This window comes from Coenobita brevimanus, chromosome 55 (assembly GCF_032717465.1).
Source record: "Coenobita brevimanus isolate Jiangsu-jjx chromosome 55, ASM3271746v2, whole genome shotgun sequence".
Classification (NCBI taxonomy): domain Eukaryota; kingdom Metazoa; phylum Arthropoda; class Malacostraca; order Decapoda; family Coenobitidae; genus Coenobita; species Coenobita brevimanus.
In genome coordinates, this window is record NC_137008.1 from 47548875 (window position 1) to 47568496 (window position 19622).

At 43.2% G+C, this 19622-nt stretch overlaps 1 protein-coding gene across 1 annotated transcript in view; it reads right to left on the reverse strand.

Moving 5' to 3' along the window:
* Positions 1-19622, reverse strand: part of Taf1 (TATA-box binding protein associated factor 1) — a 667992-nt gene that overhangs the window by 132096 nt on the left and 516274 nt on the right. Inside the window, exon 30 of the mRNA XM_080273519.1 lies at positions 14018-14160. Within this exon, the coding sequence (XP_080129645.1) occupies positions 14018-14160 (143 nt within the window). The remainder of the gene's footprint in view (positions 1-14017; positions 14161-19622) is intronic.

Below are 19622 nucleotides of genomic sequence, written 5' to 3' on the forward strand. Positions count from 1 at the left end.
AGAGGAAATTATAGAGGCATAATACTTTTAGACCAGATAATGAAGGAAATGGGGAGAGTTCTAGAAGGTATGATAATAGAAAGAATGAATATTGATGAGATGCAGTTTGGGCTTATGCCAGGCAAAGGGACCACTGATGCCATATTCATTATTCGACAGCTTTGGGAAAAATATATAGGAAAGAAAGGGGAACTGTACTCTGTTTTTGTTGATTTGGAGAAGGCCTTTGACAGAGTCCCTAGAGAGGTGGTGAAGTGGGCAATGAGAAAGCGTGGGATTGAGGAGTGGCTGGTTAGGGTTGTTATGACCACGTATGTGGATGCTTGCACCCATGTCAGGGTGAATGGACATTTGAGTGCCGAGTTTTCCATGAATGTTGGTGTCAACCAGGGGTTAATTTTGAGCCCCTTGTTGTTTATCATGGTATCTGAAGCCCTCTCATGTGACTTCAGAAATGGGCTCCCGTGTGAGATGTTGTATGCTGATGATTTGGTGTTATCTACAGAAAATGAGAGGGAGGTGGAGGAAAGATTTTGGAAGTAAAGAGATGGTATGGGGCATAAGGGCTTAGGAGTAAATGCAGATAAAACAAAAGTGATGGTCTCTAAAGCTGGTGGTGGTACTGTCAAAGATGAGAGGGAGTGGGCATGTGCAATTTGCCACAAGGGTGTGGGAAGTAACTCCATCTTGTGCAGTGATTGTGATAACTGGGTGCATAAGAGATGTAGTGATATTAGAGGTGGACTGCAATATAATGCTGATTTCACATTTGCTGCATGTCAGGGAGAGCACGAGGAGAGTGCCAGGTGTGAAAGGATTGACCTTGCTTGTGGGTCTCTTGAGTGTGCAGAAGAGTTTACTATGGGAGACATGTTATGTGCTGGTGGTTGGGCTGAAGCTAGCTCTGTAGCTAGAGTGAGGAATGGTTGGAAGTAGTTCAGGGAGCTGTTACCTCTCCTGACACTGAAAGGACTCTCCCTTCATGGTACGGGATCTTTGTATGGAGCATGTGTTAGGAGTGTAATGCTGTCTGGTAGTGAGACCTGGGCAGTAATGGAAAAAGATATTCGCAGGCTCAAACATACACAAATAGCAATCATTTGGTGGATGTGCAGTGTGTCCCTGAGTGCGAGGCCTGGGGAGATGAGCCTGGAGTGTATCAGTGTTGTGATGAGGAGGGGTAGATTGAGGTGGTTTGGATATGTGTAGAGGATGGGGGATGATAATTGAGTGCAGGAAGTGAGAGGTGTTAATGTTAGGGGTAGGGTTGTGAGAGGCAGACAGAAAAAGACTTGGTACAAGGTCACTGAGTGTGGCCTCAGGAATAAGGGACTGAATAGGGAAGCTGTCAGAGATCAAGCAGCATTGAGAGCTGCCATCAGGTGACCAAGGCCGACGCATGCAAGCATATTAAAGCCTTCAAAAATGATATGAATCGAATAGGGAGGCAAGAAGGAAGAGTTGTTCCTGAACAATATAGACTAAGCACTAATTCTGTTTAAGTAAGATAGCCCACCATCCACTTTAGTAATGAAGTGTTACCTTCAAGTAACTACATTGAGTGAAAAGCCAAATTCCTGCAACCAATGAAACAATTTACTAATCCTGGGTGGCAATAATATAACCAACAAATGACTGAGTGCTTAGGGGTCTAACTGTTTAGGGCAGAGTGGACCCTCACTGTATGTGGCTGCTAATTTGCTAATGTGTCTACAGAAATTTTAAAATTTCCAAAAGTTCCCTTTTTGTCCCTCTTGAAAATTTTCACCCCCCAATATCACACTGTACATGATATACACTGTATGAAGATGAGAATCGATAGGGGCATCGTTTGGTATAAAATATGGTGAAATGAAAGGTAAAACTGTAGCTGCTGTTGTAGACAGCCACCATTCTATTCCTACAGCTATCAACAGTGATGCTCCTCAGGGCTCTGTCCTATCACCAACTCTCTTCCTTTTATTCATTAATGACCTTTTAAGCTGCATTTCTAACCCTATCCACAAATATGCTGATGACTCCACCCTTCACCTTTCTATTTGCTTCCAATAGCATCCATCTCAGCAATTACTTTAACAAGCAACGTATGAAGCTATGGCACACCTTATGTTTGACTTGGCTCACATCTCTGATTAAGAGAAAAGTAATCTTGTTTTTAATGCATCAAAAACTCAGTTCTTACATCTATCAACCCATCAAAATCTTACACAGGAGTATCCCCTATTTTTAATAATATACAACTCAACCCTGCACCATCTTTAAACATACAGTAACCTCTCATCTAACACGAGTTTAAAAAAAACGTTTTCGTTTTAACACGAGCAAATATTTAAGGAGATATGTTTAACTAACAAGGGTTTCTCGATTTAACGCGACTTTACACCTTTGTGATGGTATCAAATTAGCCGCGCGCGCCTTGGATAGTCCCAAGCTGACAGACCGTGTGTGGCAGTTTATCCATAAATACAATTTTTTATTTGTCTGTTGCTTAAACTGGTTTTATTCTAACTATAATATTCTAAAATGAAGTTTGGCCCCATTTTGAGCAATTTGGCTCATTTTCGGACAAAATTTGGCCAGGAAAGTGATGGCAGATCTAAACTGTTACAACTTGATGCAGCAGAACAGAAAGATGAAAACCACTCAGACCAAGATAAAGCAGTTCTTTATGAAGAAGACAGAAAACTTAAGGGAGTTATCTTCGTCACCAGTAGCACAGGAGTCAGAGGAAGAGGAAGGACAGCAGAGCAAGGAGGGACAACAAATTTAGGGTGGGGAGCGGCGGGAGGTGGGGAAGCGGGGTCAGGAGGGACAGCAGCAGATGACAAGTGATGCATAGATGAAGTGACTGTGTGTGCTGTTATTGTTTGTGACGTACTTACTGTAATAAAAATGTTGCTTTTACTGTAGTGTTTTTATGACCTACTAATGCATTAATAATGCTGAGGAACTTTCACAATGCCGTGAATGAAGCAGAATTGAAAGAAAATCCACGTAAAAATTGAAAACAGTACGTATTTCGGGAGAAGTAAACAATGCTTCGGCCCAACTAGGGCTCAAATGTTGTTTATTTCTCCCCAAATATACAGTTTTTGTTTTTTATGTGGATTTTCCTTGAAATTAATATTGTTGCTTTTAAGTTTAGAGCAGCATAATTCCCCAAATGGGTAGACTTTCCCAGAGTCCAGGAACGTAACCCCCAGTATTACCATTGTTTCTTATGGGAAAATTATGTTTAAAAAACGTGTTTTTAACTAACGCGACCTCTCCAGGAACCTAACCCTCGTGTTATTTGAGAAGTAAGTGTACTTAGGGTTTCATTTTCTCGTGATAAATCTTGGAAGATCATATTACTTCTCTCGTAAAATCTCCTTCCAAGATATTACATATGCTAAGCCAACTCTATGCCTTCTTTACCCCTGCACAGTTGCTGACTTTATACACGGGTTTTATTTGCCAGTATACAGTACAACTCTCACACGTGGGGAGATTCCCCACATACAGCTCTTCTCAATATGGTGGATACAATGGCTTTTCGTATCATTAATTCTCCTCCTCTTCCTGCCTCCCTTCAAACTTGGTCTCTTTGCCACACTGCTGCAACTGCACCTATTTTCTATTGCTAATTCAATGGTCACTGCTCCTCTGAACTGTCTGCTTGCATCCCTCCATCATTACGGTGGATGCATAGCACCCGTCTAGCAATAAACTCTCATCCCTCTTCTGTCCAACTCTCTAATGCAAGAGTGAACCATTACTCTCAGTCCTTCATGTATGCAACTGGTCAACTCAGGAACTGTCTCCCTCTGTCTATATTTCCTACTGCCTATGATCTGCAGTCTTTCAAATGCAGTGTGTCCAGGCATCTCAAAATGAACTGATCTTGAATTTGGCTCTTTGTTATATTTTTGCTTTTTCTTGGAGGAACAATTTGTTTGCAATGGTGATGGACAGATTGACAGATAAGATTAGACAGAAGCCTCCGTGGACAATGATGTTTGCAAACGACGCTGTGATATGTAGTGAGAGCTGGAAGGAAGCTGAGACAGAGCTTGAGAAATGGATATATGCACTGGAGAGAAGGGGAATGAAAATAAGCAGAAGCAAGACTCAGTACATATGTGTAAATGAGAGAGATGACAGGGGAACCATGAGGCTGCAAGGTGTAGAGGTGGCAAAGGTAGATGAATTCAAATACTTCAGCTCAACTGTACAAAGTAACAGAGAGTGTGGTTGAGAGGTAAAAAGGAGAGTGCAGGCGGGATGGAGTGGGTGGAGAAAGGTGACAGGAGTGATCTGTGACAGAAGGGTCTCTGCAGAAATGAAAGGGAAAGTTTATAATACTGTAGTGAGGCCAGCTATGTTGTACGGAATGGAGACAGTACCACTGACAAAAAGGCAGGAAGCACAGTTGGAGGTAGCAGAAATGAAGATGTTGCATTTTTCACTGGGAGTGACAAGGTTGGACAAAATTAGAATGAACATATTAGAGGGACAGCACACATATGTAAGTCTGGGGACAAAGCCTGAGAGACGAGACTGAGATGGTTTGGACATGTGCGGAGGAGGGATGAGGAGTATGTATGGAGGGGGATGCTGGAAATGGAGTTACCAGGCAAGAGAAAGAGAGGAAGGCCAAAGAGAAGGTTTATGGATGTAGTGAAGGAGGACATGTGGATGGTAGGTGTAAGAGAAGAAGATGCAGAAGACAGAGTAAGATGGAGACGGGTGATCCGCTGTGTCGACCCCTAAGGGGAGAGCCGAAAGGAGAAGAAGAACAATTTGTGGGCTCCTGGCCTTTGGTTCCTTCTTCTTTGCGTAAAACAAAGAAGGTGAGATTTTCCACTTACATGAGGTGCCAGTGTGTGGCCTGGGTGTGCAGGCTGGAGGTATCTGAGGGGTTAGAGGAGGGGGGGGAATGTGTAGTGCCTCTAACCCTGCAAGGCCTGGGGTTTAACCTTAAATCCCACAGACTTATTCACCCTCTTGTCATCAGAAGCTAGTGTTGGGGAGACTGGTGGTGAAACATGCTAGGACAGGGGAACAGAGATGACTGGTCACAAGTCAGGGGCTTGACAGGAGGCAGATAAACATACCACTGACTGTGATGTATTCTTACCAAGGAGAAGTTCTACAGCCTACGTGATTTACCCTTGTTCTTTCTCACGGTCCAAATGGTTGATTCAATAAGACAAAAATTTTTCTACATCTTTAAGTCCTTCAACAGCAGCAAGCTGCCTTATTATCTCCTTCTTCTTGTCTATACTCAGTGGAGCTTGTTAGGTCCTTTCACTCACGGGTTGACAGGCAGGTCGTGTGGGACTGCCAACAGCCTTTTGCCATTGCAAATACAAATTAAACTCAGACACACGTGAAGGATGGCAAACACATGGAATTCAGATGAGCAGGGCACCAGGGCAAGGTTACTAGGAAAGCACAGTGCATATGTGTCTGTGAGGGCAAGCGGAAGCAAACTGTGCATGCATGAGAGGGGGGGAGGGGAGATGGAAGCAAAGTGAATATGTGTGTGGAGGAAGAGGATTAGGAAAAAAATTGGACATACATGGTCACCATGTTGGTGCATGTAACTAAGCTCTCCCTCTCTCTCTCTCAAATCTGGTTAAAGTTTTATAGTGCTGCTCAAAATGTGTAAATGAGGCAAGAGTATAATGAGACTCCATAGTACTTCATTCAGCTGTGGCCCATAGAAGTTTAAATCTAAGGGATTTGTGAAGTTTAATGCTCTCATAATGTCACTCAGGGGCAACTGACAAGTCACACCTCCCTATAATGTATGGACTGAGTAACCTAGCTAGAGATTAATAAAACCCTGATGAAGCAATAACAGACTAGATCAGTGGTTCCCAATCTGGGGGTAAATTATCCCCTGGGAAAATATGGCAATTTGTGGGGAGTGACAGACAACATTAACTATCAAAAACTATTGTTTTAAAAATCTGAAAAATGCAGCTACATGTGTGGCAGGCTGTGAGTGTTTGACAGGTATGCTTCAGGACACAACCAGCCACTTAGCAACCCTAAGAATGGCGCATCCACTGCATGTTTAGTCAGCTCACTCAACTGCCTGAGCCTGCCTCACACTGTCAGTTCTTGGTGAACAGCAGCTGACGTTTACCTATGCAGGTATGTACGTGCATTATGCAGTGCTGTTAGCTGTTAACATTACAATATGACATGGAATAATGAACTTGTGATGTAACTCATTTTGTTTCATTTTTAACCCCTAGAGTCCTTCTCCAATGATCATCGGTGGTAATAATAGTAGTAGTTTCCTAGGCAGTCTGGCCGAACAGCCCCCGAGTCCCTAAGGAAGGCCACAGCCAAGACCAGGCTTTCCCACAGAGCTCTCAAGGAGTGTATGTTGTGTTGTTGGTGCAGATGATTGTATGCAATGCAGTCTTCCTTAATGTGCTTAACAGTATGGGATGCTGTGTTGCATCCTGGACAGGCATCAGCAACAGAGTCATCCAGTCTCTTCTGATTCAAGAGGGCTGGATGATGCCCTCATCTCAGCCTGCCAGGTGAACCCTGTCCTCATGAGGAAGATAGGATTCAGAAGGGTGGATATCAGGAGGCCATGCATGCAGCTGTGTGTTGTCTTTAAGTGACTGAATGGTGCAGCGAGTGATTTAAGTATGAATATGCTTCGTGAAGCTGGTTTGAGACACTCGAGGGGGTACAGATGACAGTATTAGTGTATGATATTGTGTGCTGGGTGTTGTTTTGATGTTCCTTGGTGTGTGTGGATGTGCTGTCATGTAGTGTAAAGGATGGTGTGGGTTTGTGGAGGCTGTGGCAAGAATTTGGGTGCCTCTCATGTCTAGATGATCCTTGACTTTGAGGACTTTGGTTTCTTGGTATAGGTGGTCTGTGGGTGTAGTAGCTGTGTGGCCTGTGATTATTCTTAAGGCCTTGTTCTGTATGGTTTGTAGAGTGTTGTAGTGTGTTTTAATGAGGCTAATGGCCCAAGCAGGGCTTGCATAATTCATCACTGAATGTATATATTGTTTATATATAGTGGTGGTGGTTTCTTTGTTGCGTCTAAATGTTGTATGGGCAAGTGACCTTAAGACGTTGAGTCTTGGTGTCAATTCATCTTTAATGTATGTGATCTGTTGTTTAAATGACACTGATGTACTGTATGTTACACCAGGGATTTTGGGTGTATGTGTGTGTGTGGTAGGGGAGTGTTGTTCATGAAGTGTGGAATGCGACTGTGTTCTGCTGTCCACTTTGTGAGAAGGATCACTGTAGATTTGGCTGGGGCTACTTTGGGCATGTTTGTGGTAAACCATTCATGTAGTGTGTTGAGGTAAGGTTGGAGAATATATGCAGCTGCATTTGCGTTTTGGTGTGTACATGTGTTATGCCGTCCACATAGGAAGCTATTTGTACCTGTGGTGTGTGGGGTGTGGGTATGTCGTGCATGTATAGGCTGATGAGAGTTGGGGACAAAACAGATCCTTGGGGGAAGATGTTTGTGAAGTTTCTGATGTTCAATGACTGACCGGTCAATGTTACATGTGCACATCTGCCTGCTAATTAGTTTGCCAGCCATCTTTTTGGGTTATTGAGCATGTTTGTGTTGAACATTTTGTTTGTGAGGCTGTGGCGGGAGATGGCATCAAAAGCTTTGCTAATGTCTAGTGTGACTAGTAGAGCTCTGTGTAGTGGCCTAGCTGAACTGATGCCATCAAAAACTCTCTGTGTAAGGTCTGTAAGAAGAGTGTTTGTGCAATGTAGTGGCCTAAAACCATGTTGTGATTGGGCTATGAGGATGTGACATGCAACTAGTTGTAATACCAGACGTTCAGTGACTTTGGAGGGGGCGTAGAGGAGTGTTATGGGGTGGTATGAGGAAGGTAATGTGGGGTCTTTGTTGGGTTTGGGGATAGTGATGATAAAGCCATGTTTCCAGATGTTGGGTATTATGTTGTGTGAGTAGCTGTAGTTTGATATGTTAGTGAGTGCTTGTATGCATTGTGGTCCAAGGTATTTAAGGTGTATGTTGCTTATGCTGTCTTGTCCACAGGCAGATGAGTGCTTAACCCATGGATTGTGAGCCACAGCTCAGGATGTGCAGCGTCGCATTGTGAGCTACAGGTCTGGCTGGGTAGCATTGCATTGCGAGCCACAGCTCAGGCTTGGTAGCATCGCGTTGCGAGCCACAGCTCAGGCTTGGTAGCATCGCGTTGCGAGCCACAGCTCAGGCTGTACTGGCCGTGCATCACCGCTAACTACTCCACCCCTACGCAAACTTATGCATGGCGCTATGCAAAGACAGAGAGAAAGATTTTTCTTTTCATCAGATTGTGCCCTGGATGTTTAAGTTTATAATAAAGAAATTTTTTTATTTTTTTATTTTTTCACCATTCCCCTACGTAAACTTAAGCATGGCACTATGCAAAGACAGAGAGAGAGAGAGAGAGATTATTCTTTTTCCACCATATGATGCCCTAAATGTTTATCATTAAGTATATAATAAACAAAAACAAAAACAAAAATTCATTTTTTGCACACCACGGGGTGGGATAAAAACAGGAAACTGCGCAATCCACAGGTTAAGGTTGCTAATGATGTGCTTCGTCTGGTTGTAAGTGAAAGGTGTGAAGTCTGGGTCTGTGGGGAACTGTCTCTTGCATCGGATGACACATCGGTTGCTGTGATGGGGGTTTAGATGGCTGACATGTGAAAAGTGATTGATGAGAGTGCTTGCTTGTTGTTTGTTTGAGGGTATGGTATCTGTTGCTGTGCTGGTAGTGTGTGATTATGTAGTGCTGTTGTTGGAGAGTGTGATGTTGTTTAGCATTTTGCAGAGTTTGCTGATATTTGTTTTGTGATCAAATGTTTGGAGATAATTATTCCAATTTAGTATGTGCTGTTCTGATATTTTATTGTTTATTTGAGTGTTGAACTCTTGTATTTGTTGTACGGTGTCTTGTGTATGGGGTGTTGGGGAGCATCGTAGTGTGTCAATTTGACTGATAAGGCCTTGAATTTCTAGTGTGAAGTTGGGGTTGTGTTTCTTTCTGTTGCCTTTAGGGATGTGTCTTTTGTCTGCATTTTGAATTATTGTATTGAAAGTGTGCAGAGCGGTGTTAATGTTTGTGATGGATGTACTGTTTAATATTTCAAAGCGTTGTTCTGTTTCAGGTGTGAAGGCCTCCCAGTTGGCTCTCTTTAATTAGTGTATGTGTGTCTGTGGCCAGCTGGGGTGATTCTGGTTTTGGTAGTGATGATGATTGGGAGGTGATCAGATCCAAGGGTTTTGACCACTCTCCAGGATGTTGTCAGGGAGAGGATGAGAAGCAAAAGGTGACGTCTGGGGCTGATGGGAGGAAGAGGGCTTGGTGTGGGATATGGGTATGATGATGAAGATTACTGAGTATGAAAAGATTATCTGTTTGGGATTGTAGTACCTGCCTTCTGTCTGTGTAACGGTTGTTGATATGACAGGTCGACACCTTGGTGTTGAAATCACCACCCAGGATGATGTTGGGTATGTTAGTGATGTGGTGTATTTGAGGAAAGTAACTGTATAGTACCATGGGGGATGACTGTGGGGAATGTATGTATTGGCGATTGTTGTGTGTGATTTATCAGTGTGTATTTTAACTGATTGTATTTCTGTTGTGGTGTCATGTAAGGGGAGAAGTGACTTTGTGTGTGCACTAGTATCTGAAAAGCTGATGGACTAGTGTACCAGGGTGATGAGTCCACCACCACTGCCGTCAGCCCGGTCTTGTCTAATGGTGGTGAAATTATGAAATGTTGGTGTTTTCTGTGTTCTACATAGTTTTGTTTCCTATAAGATGGCAATGTTTATGTTTTGTTGTTTGATGAATTGTGTGAGTTCTTGTTTTTTGGAGTTTAAGCCATTTATGTTTAATTTTGAAGAATGTTTATGTTGTATGTACTATATGTGTTGGGTGCTGCAGCACGAGGGGGAGGTGGGAGTGTGGGTGGAGAGGAAGGGGTAGGAGAAGGTTGTGATGGAAATAAGGGTTGGGATGAATCAGACTAAAGTGGAATGGGAGGAGTTGGGGGACTGGATTATGTGGAAAGGATCGGTGGGTTAGGCTGAGGAGGTATGGAGGAAGTAGGAGGGGGGTTGGTGGGGGAGTTAGTGGGTGGAGGGAAGGAGGAAAAGTAGCAGGTCCAGGTGTTTGTGTAATATTTTCTGGATGCAAGTGTTGTGCAGGTGTAATGGGTCCAGTTCTTGCAGGAATTGCTCTGAACTGAACGCTATGTCTGTCAGCTCGAAGTGATAGGGTAGGTTTTGAGCATGCTGGACATGTGTATTTGTTGATGGGTCCTGGATTGCTCTCAATGTCAGTGGCTAGAAGAAGTCTTTGAGAAATGACTGCTGGGGAGTAATTTCTCAGTGTAGAAAAACAGCGTTGCAGTATGCATTGTGTTGAGAGATGTGGTACTTGACCTGGTGACCGAACTCACTCCCAGGTTCTCGGGCCCCATCAGGGGCCAGGGGGGTTTACAGCGGTTTGGCCCCCATGCTGTCCTCCTCTGCTTCGACAGCCTCTGCTCCAGGTCCACGATCTCCAGTTTCCAAACTTGGGACGTGAAGTTCTATGGCTGACGATCATTGAAAGGTTACAAAAAACTGGAGAGTTGTAAACCTGCCTCTTTTATGATGTAAATGGTACCAAGCCAATGGAAACTAAGAGATGAGGTGGAGGGAGGCATCATCCGGCCCCCTCCCCGGGTGTGGAGAGGGACTCCCCTCACGCCATCTCTCCAATGCCCTCTGCCCCACTGGGTCCTGCCCACAGTGTCTCCTCCCAGCCAAACTACCCCCCATACCCCTCTAGATTGTATTGGCTGTGTGTGGCAGGCATATTCCCTCCCATTCCCCCCCCCTCCTTCTAATGCCCCCCCCCCACACTCCCTCCCATTCTTGCTTATAGTGAGGGTTCCCCCCCCCCCCGGCAGTCAGCAGTGCAGTAACCATTAGACATATGAGAGTGCAATATACATTTTCTGGTGTGTAAAATGATGTACTTGATATCTATAAGACCAAAATATACCTTGGCGAAAAGTGAAAAATCAGACCTTTTTTGTGTTTCCAGGGGTAGGCAGGGTTGATGATTTGCAGTCTTTAGGGGTTAAAGGCTCCAACATTCTTGCATGAGTAGCCCTTGGTCACCTAATAGCAGCTCTCCTCCGGCAGCTTCCCTAATCAGTCCCTTATCCCTGAGGTCACTCTCAATGATCTCAACGCCGATCTTTTTCAGTATACGTCTCACAACTCTACACCTAATGTTAACACTTCCCACTTTCTGCAAACAATTACCATCCCCCATCCTCTCCACATGCCTTACTGTACTACAATATTTCCTGTGTAAGAGATATCCAGCATATATATATATATATATACTATTTCTCCCATCTTTTCTGTCACTACTTATTGCTTTTCTTTCCGTTACAGGTGGCTTTACATTGAGTGACAAGCCAAATGGTTTCCTGTAAGCCAAGAAACCATTTACAGCGCTGGGTGGTAACCATATAACCAAACCATACGTGCTCCCTACGTGTCAAGTGGGTTGGTGGAGGGTTAGTGCCCCTCCCTGTAAAACAAATAACTCAGAGTCAAATGGCCACCCCATACAGGATTATGATGTCTGGCAATAGAATAGAATAGAATAGAATATATATATATATAAAGTGGGTTGGTGGAGGGTTAGGGCCCCTCCCTGTAAAACAAATAAGTGGCTGGAGAATGGCTGGGAGAAGGAGAGAGGTGAGAAGACAGGAAGAATTCAGTAGGATAGAAGTTGAGGAAGCAATGAAGAAAGTTAAATTGGGGAAAGCCCCAGGAATTGATGGAGTGTGTGGTGAAATGCTGAAGCATGGGGGAGAGATAGTAGTAGAATGGATGTGGAAGATGTGCAGATTGGCCTGGGAGGAAGGTAGAGTCCCAGAGGATTGGAAGTCAGGTATAATTATTCCCTTGTAGAAAGGAAAAGGGGAAAAAGAAGTGTGTGGTAATCATAGGGGCATCTGTCTTCTTAGTATAATAGGAAAAGTGTATGGTAGGATACTGATTGACAGAGTTAGAGAAAGAACAGAGAAATTAGTTGGAGAAGAACAGGGAGGCTTTAGGAAGGGAAGAGGTTGTGTAGATCAGATATTCATTCTTAGATCTTTAGTGGAAAAGTTTCTAGAGAAGGGAAAGAAGTTGTATGCGGCTTTCATGGATTTGGAGAAAGCATATGACAGGGTGGATAGACAAGGATTGTGGAAAGTGTTAAGAATATATGGAGTAGATGGGAAGTTGTTGAATGCTGTGAAGAGTATGTACGATGATGCAAAGGCTGCAGTGCGTGTGGATGGTGAACTAAGTGAATTTTTCTCTTTGAAGGTTGGGTTGAAACAGGGATGTGTCATGTCTCCATGGTTGTTCAATCTGTACATGGATGGGGTAATAAAAGAGGTACAAGGTAGGGTAGTGGATGTTGGAGTGGCCCTGGTGAGAGAGGATAGTGTCTGGAAACTCCCTGTACTGTTGTTTGCAGATGATACTGTGTTGTTGAATGAAGACGAAGGGGAGCTGCATGGCTTGGTGGATGAGTTTGGGAGAGTGTGTAAGAAACGGAATCTAAAGGTGAATGTAGCGAAGAGTAAAGTGATGGTCTTTGAGAGAGGTGAAGTCAGTGAATGGACAGCGAGGTTGGATGGTGAGAAATTGGAAAATGTGAGTACGTTTAAGTACTTGGGTAGTGTGATGAGTAAGGATGGAGGTTTGGAGGGTGAAGTGCTTGAAAGGGTACAGCAGGGAAGAAAGGTTGCTGGTTCTTTGAAAGCAGTGATAAGAAACAGGGAAGTGAGCATGGAAGTGAAAAAGTTACATGACAGTATTGTGATACCAACTCTAACGTACGGAAGTGAAGCTTGGACGTTGTTGGAAGGACACAAGTCAAGAGTGAGAGCAGTGGAAATGAGTTATTTAAGAGGAGCCTGTGGAGTCACATGGAGAGACGGGGTGACGAATGAGGATATAAAGGAGCGTTGTGGTGTGGATGTGGATGTGATAGGAAGCATTATGAGGAACACACTGAGGTGGTTTGGCCACGTGGAGAGGATGGAGGGTGAAATACTGACGAAGAGAGTGTATGTGAGTGAGGTGGAGGGGGGAAGAGGGAGGGGGAGGCCGAGGATGAGATGGAGGGATGGGGTGGAGAGGTATATGAGAGAGGGGGGTGTGAGCTGGGAGCAGGGCAGTGAGATGGCGGGGGACAGGGCGACTTGGAGGCGATTTGTTTGTGGCCACCCCAAACGGGATTGAGGCGTCTGGCAATAGATAGATAGATAGACCACTACAAAGCACAGCACGTCATCAGAAAATACAGTACATATATTAGGCAGCAAGTTCAAGTGATGTATGTTTTTAAGAGCAAAATGGGGCCAGGTTTGAGTTTAGGAAAATATAATAGCAGCTTTTATTTAATGGGTTATAGGGGGTGAGTTATGTGGACTTTATCTATCTATCTACCTACCTATTGCCAGATGACTTAATCCCATAAGGGGTAGCCACAAACAAACTGCCTCCGTGTCACCCTGTCCCTTGCCATCTCACTGCCCTCTCCCCAGCTCACGCTCCCCTCTCTCATATACCTCTCCACTGCAGCCCTATACTTCATCTTTGGCCTCCCCTTTCCTCACTCCCCCTCCACCTCACTCACATACACCCTCCTTGTTAAGTCTCTCACTGTCAATCCTCTCCATAAGGCCAAACCACCACAATATATTTCTCCTAATGTTCTCTATCACATCCACACCCACACCACAATGCTCCTTCACTTCCTCATTTGTCAGTCGGTCTGTACATGTGACTCCAAAAGCTCCTCTCAGATAACTAATTTCTACTGCTCTCACTCTTGACTTGTGTCCTTCCGACAAGGTGGACTCTAAGTATGCATAATAGCAGTCAATACATTAGCTCCATAACTTGGGGTCCACTGTACATTGCTCATCTTACCTCTGCAAGGTTTTCTTTGGTGACCTGGATCAAAGTTTCTGCCTTCTGAGTAAATGATGAATCTTGACCATTGTAACGAATACTATTTGTAAGGATGAGCTCCATATCAGCCATGAATTCAGCACGACTGTGATATTTATGATCTGAAAAGAAAGAAAGGTTTATATAAGTACAGTAACCTCTAAACTAACACGAGTTTAAAAAACGTGTTTTTGTTTTAACACTAGCAAATATTTAAGGAGATATGTTTAACTAACAAGGTTTTCTTGATTTAATGCGACTTTACATGTACGTGATGGTTTCAAATTAGCCGCGCGCGCCTTGAACAGTCCCAGGCTGATAGACTGTGTGTAGCAGTTTATGCAAAAATACAATTTTTTATTTGTCTGTTGCTTAAACTGGTTTTATTCTAACTATAATATTCTAAAATGAAGTTTGCCCCATTCTGAGCAATTTGGCTCAGTTTCGGACAAAATTTGGCCAGGAAAGTGATGGCAGATCTAAATTGTTACAACTTGACGCTGCAGAACAGAAAGAAGAAAACCACTACGACCAAGATAGAGCAGTTCTTTATGAAGTAGACAGAAAACCTAAGGAAGTTATCTTCATCACCAGTAGCATGGGAGTCAGAGGAAACGGAAGGACAGCAGAGCGAGGAGGGACAACAAATTTAGGGTGGGGAGCGGCAGGAGGTGGGTTAGCGAGGTGAGGAGGGACAGCAGCAGACAACGAGTGATGCACAGATGAAATGAGGCTGTGTGTTGTTATTGTTTGTGACTTACTTACTGTAATGAAAATGTTGCTTTTACTGTAGTGTTTTTATAACCTACTAATGCATAAATAATGTTGAGGAACTTTCACAATGCAATGAATGAAGCAGAATTGAAAGAAGATCCATGTAAAAAACGAAAACAGTATGTATTTGGGGAGAAGTAAACAATGTTTCGTCCCAACTAGGGCTCAAATGTTATTTATTTCTCCCCAAATATACTTTTTTTGTTTTTTTCATGGATTTTCCTTCAAATTAATATTGTTGGTTTTAAGTTCAGAGTAGCATAACTCCCCAAATGGGTAGACTTTCCCAGAGCCCAGGAATGTAACCCCCAATAATACTATTGTTTCTTATGGGAAAATTATGTTTAAAAAATGCGTTTTTAGCTAATGTGACCTCTCCAGGAACCTAACCCTCGCGTTATTTGAAAGGTTTCTGTACAGTAAAACCTCAATATAACCGACTTCAATATAGCAGAATTTGCTTTTATCGGACTCGAGGAGCCAAGTGGACTAAATTCTTATGCATCAGGAAAAGTCCAATAAAGCCAGAAGCAGTTCTCTCTTGGAATAAACGAATAAACAAACAAATGGTGGAGATACCATGACATCGGTCCCTCTCTCTCTTCTCCTCCACACCTTCCCATCCTCCCCATCTCTCTCCAGTGAGAGAGAGAGAGAGAGAGAGAGAGAGAGAGAGAGAGAGAGAGAGAGAGAGAGAGAGAGAGAGAGAGAGGTGAAAATAAAAATGAAAATAACTGTGAAAATGAGTGTAAAAGTGAGGGTAAAAGAGAGCACAAAAGTGAATATGGAATGTCAAAGTCGTCAACAGAGAGAGAGAGAGAGAGAGAAATGACAAGTGGCATCCCCCTAGCATAAACAAATGAGGGAGATAGGCATAACCTTGGTCCCTCCTCTCTCTCTCCTTCTATATTTCCTCCCCATCCCTCTGTCTCCGGGAGAGAAAGGTGCAAGTGAATGAAAAAGTGAAGGTTAGTGAAGGCATTGTGAAGGTAGTGTGAAAGTGAAGGCGAAAGTAAAAGTGAAGGCGAAAGTAAAAGTGAAGGTGAAAGTGAAAGTGAAGGCAAAAGTGAAAGTGAAGGCAAAAGTGAAAGTGATGGTGGAAGATGAAAGTGAGGGTGATGGTGAGAGTGAAGTCAAAAGTGAAACTGAAGGTGGAAGGTGAAAGTGAAGGTGAAAATAAAAGTGAAGGTGAAAGTGAAGGCAAAAGTGCAAGTGAAGGTGATGATGGAAGGTGAAAGTGAGGGTGAAAGTGAAGGTGAAGTTGGAAGTGAAGGTGAAGGTGAAAGTGAGGGTGAATGTGAAGGTGAAAGTGAGGGTGAAAGTGAGGATGAAAGTGAAGGTGAAAGTGAAAATGAATGAAAATGAAGGTAAAAGTAAAGGTGAAAATGAATGCAAAAGTGAAGATGGTGAAAGTGAAGGTGAAAGTAAAGGCCAAGGAGAAAAATGAAGGTGAAAGTGAAGGAGAAAGTGAAGGCCAAGGAGAAAAATGAAGGTGAAAGTGAAGATGAAGGTGGAGGTGAATGTGATAGTAAAAGAAGGGAGTGCAAAAGTGAAGGTGAGTAAATAATTGTAAAGGTAAATGTGAAAATGAGAAAGTAAGGTTGCAAGTGAAGGTGAAATGGAAATTCAAAATGAGTGATAATGAAAGTGAGTGTGAAGGTGAAAGTGAGTGTGAAGGTGAAGGTGAATGTGAAATGAGCATGGAGAGAATATGAAAGTGAATGTGAATGTCAGAGTGAACTGAAAGTGAAGGCAAAAACGAATGGGAAGGTGAAGATGAGGGTGATGACGAAGACAAAAATATGTGAAGTAAAACAGAAGTGCCCAGTGCGGAGAGAGAGAGAGAGAGAGAGAGAGAGAGAGAATAATAAATGCATGAATGACAAGCAAGCCTCTGTGCATAACAAAAGGAGGAGGAAGTCCAGGGGGGAGTCCTGATGTCGCTTTTATCAGACTTTCACTTTTTTTGGACTGGCTTGGGCCCCAATTAGTCCGAGATAGTGAGGTTTTACTGTATGGTGATACACTGTATACTAAATACCTGTACCACAATGTACTCTTATATGAACCACTTCAGGTCAGAGGGGCGACTATGCCAAATTACAGTTTTAAGCAATTATAAGTTAAAGCCGATGAAAGGTAGGGGCATGAGGATAGCCTATAATTATATGAAATTTGTAGGCCTATTCAGTCTGAAACTTATCCATTCCTCTGTCTAGTGGTCAAATAAAAACATGTCAACACATATATGCATTACTGATGGAAATTATTTTATGGACATACAGTAAGACCTCACTAAAACAGACTAATTGGGGCCCAAGCCATTCTGAAAAATGCGAAATTTTGATAAAAGCGACATCTGGACTTCCCCCTGCTAACCCAGACTTTCTCCGATATATCAGACATTAGTCCAGATCACATGAATGGTTTATAAACTGTTTTGACTACCATTGCTGTACCGTACTGTTATAACTTCACTACATTAATCAAATGGTATAATATATATAATAATACCACCCTGTACACTCATAATCACGTCTTTTATTTACCTTACTGTGCTGAACATAGCTGAAGTGCTCAGGCAGTCCGGACTGCTTCTGGCTTTATCGAACTTTTTCCAATATATTGAAATTTAGTCTCGTAGCTCCTCAAGTCCAATAAAAAAGAATTTCAGTCTACTGAAATCCGTTATATCGAGGTTTTACTGTAATTTGCATGCAGTACAGTAAGTTCTTGCTGTCACTGTTGATCAACTCCAGCCTGTCTGGCTAACCATCAACCTCAGGCAAGTGACAGCTCCTTGTAGGGCCATCCCATGCAGGAAACTGAAGCTTGGACCAGGAGAGAGAGGAGAAGTCGGGGAGAAAGACTGAAAGTCAAGAAGCTAAAGATCAAAGAAATGGCACATGAATAAAGGACTAAAGTAGGGGAGGAGTAAGAATCAGCAAATTGGAATGAAATGGATCTGGACAGCCTGTGGAATGCACATAGGGACTTCTTAGTTAGGAATGCTAAAGCAGTGTGCGGTGTGGCATGGTGGGGTGAAGAGGTTGAGAGCAGTGGAGGAAAAGTGGAAGAAGTGGCCAGAAGAGTTAACTGAAATCTATCTATCTATCTATTGCCAGATGCCTTAATCTTGTAAGGGGTGGCCACAAACAAATCGCCTCCATGTCGCCCTGTCCCCTGCCATTTCACTGCCCTGCTCCCAGCTCACACCTCCCTCTCTCATATACTTCTCCACTCCATCCCTCCATCTCATCCTTGGCCTCCCCCTCCCTCTCCCCCCCTCCACCTTACTCACATACACTCTCCTCGTCAGTCTCTCACTCTCCATCCACTCCACCTGGCCAAACCACCTCAATGTGTTTCTCCTAACACTTTCTATCACATCCACACCCACACCACAACACTCCTTCACATCTTCATTTGTCAGTCAATCTCTCTATGTGACTCCACATGCTCCTCTCAAATAGCTCATTTCCACTGCTCTCACTCTTGACTTGTGTCCCTCCAACAAGGTCCAAGCTCCATTTCCATACGTTAGAGTTTGTATAACAATACTGTCATGTAGTAGCTTTTTCACTTCCATGCTCACTTCCCTGTTTCTTACCACTTCTTTCAAGGAACCAGCAACCTTTCTTCCCTGTTGTACCCTTTCAAGTGTTCCATCCTCTAAACTTCCATCCTTACTTATCACATTCCCCAAGTACTTACATGCACTCACAATTTTAATTTCTTCCTTATTCAATCTCATCATACACTCACTGACTTCACTTCTCTTGAAGACCATAACTTTACTCTTCCCTACATTTACCTTTAGATTCTGTTTCTTACACACTCTCCCAAAACCATCCACCAAGCCTTGCAGCTCCCCTTCCTCTTCACTTTACAACACAGTATCATCTGCAAACACCAGTACAGGGAGTTTCCAAACACTGCCCTATCTCATTAGGGCCACTCCAACATCCACTGCACTACCTTGTATCGCATTTATAACCCCCATATACAGATTGAACAACCATGGAGACATGACACATCCTTGTTTCAATCCAACCTTCAAATAGAAAAATTCACGCAGTTCACTATCTATCCTCACTGCAGCCATAGCACTCTCGTACATACTCTTCACGGCATTCAACAACTTCCCATCTACTCCATATATTCTTAATACTTTCCACAGATCTTGTCTATCCACTCTGTCATATGCTTTCTCCAAATCCATGAAGGCTGCTAACAACTTCATTCCCTTCTCTAGAAACTTTTCCACTAAAGATCTAAGAATGAATATCTGATCTACGCAACCTCTTCCCTCCTAAAACTTCCCTGTTCTTCTCCAACTAATTCTTCTGTTACTTCCATAACTCTGTCAATAGGTATCCTACCATATACTTTTCCTATTATACTCAGAAGACAAATGCCCCTATGATTACCATACACTACTTTTTCCCCTTTTCCTTTGTACAGGGGAATAACTATACACTACCTGACTTCCAATCCTCCAGGACTCAACCTTCCTCCCATGCCAATCTGCACATCTTCCACATCCATTCTACTACTATCTCTCCCACATGCTTCAGCATTTCACCACACACTCCATCAATTTCTGGGCCTTTCCCCATTTTGACTTTCTTCATTGCTTCCACAACTTCCATCTTACTGGTTTCATCCTCTCTTCTCACACCGCTCTGTCTCCCAGCCATTCCCCAACCATTTACACTCGGATTACTTTCATCCTCTGTGTTACACAATTCCATAAAATGTTCTCTCCATCTGCTCACTTTATCTCCCTTCTCCACTGGTAATCTACCAT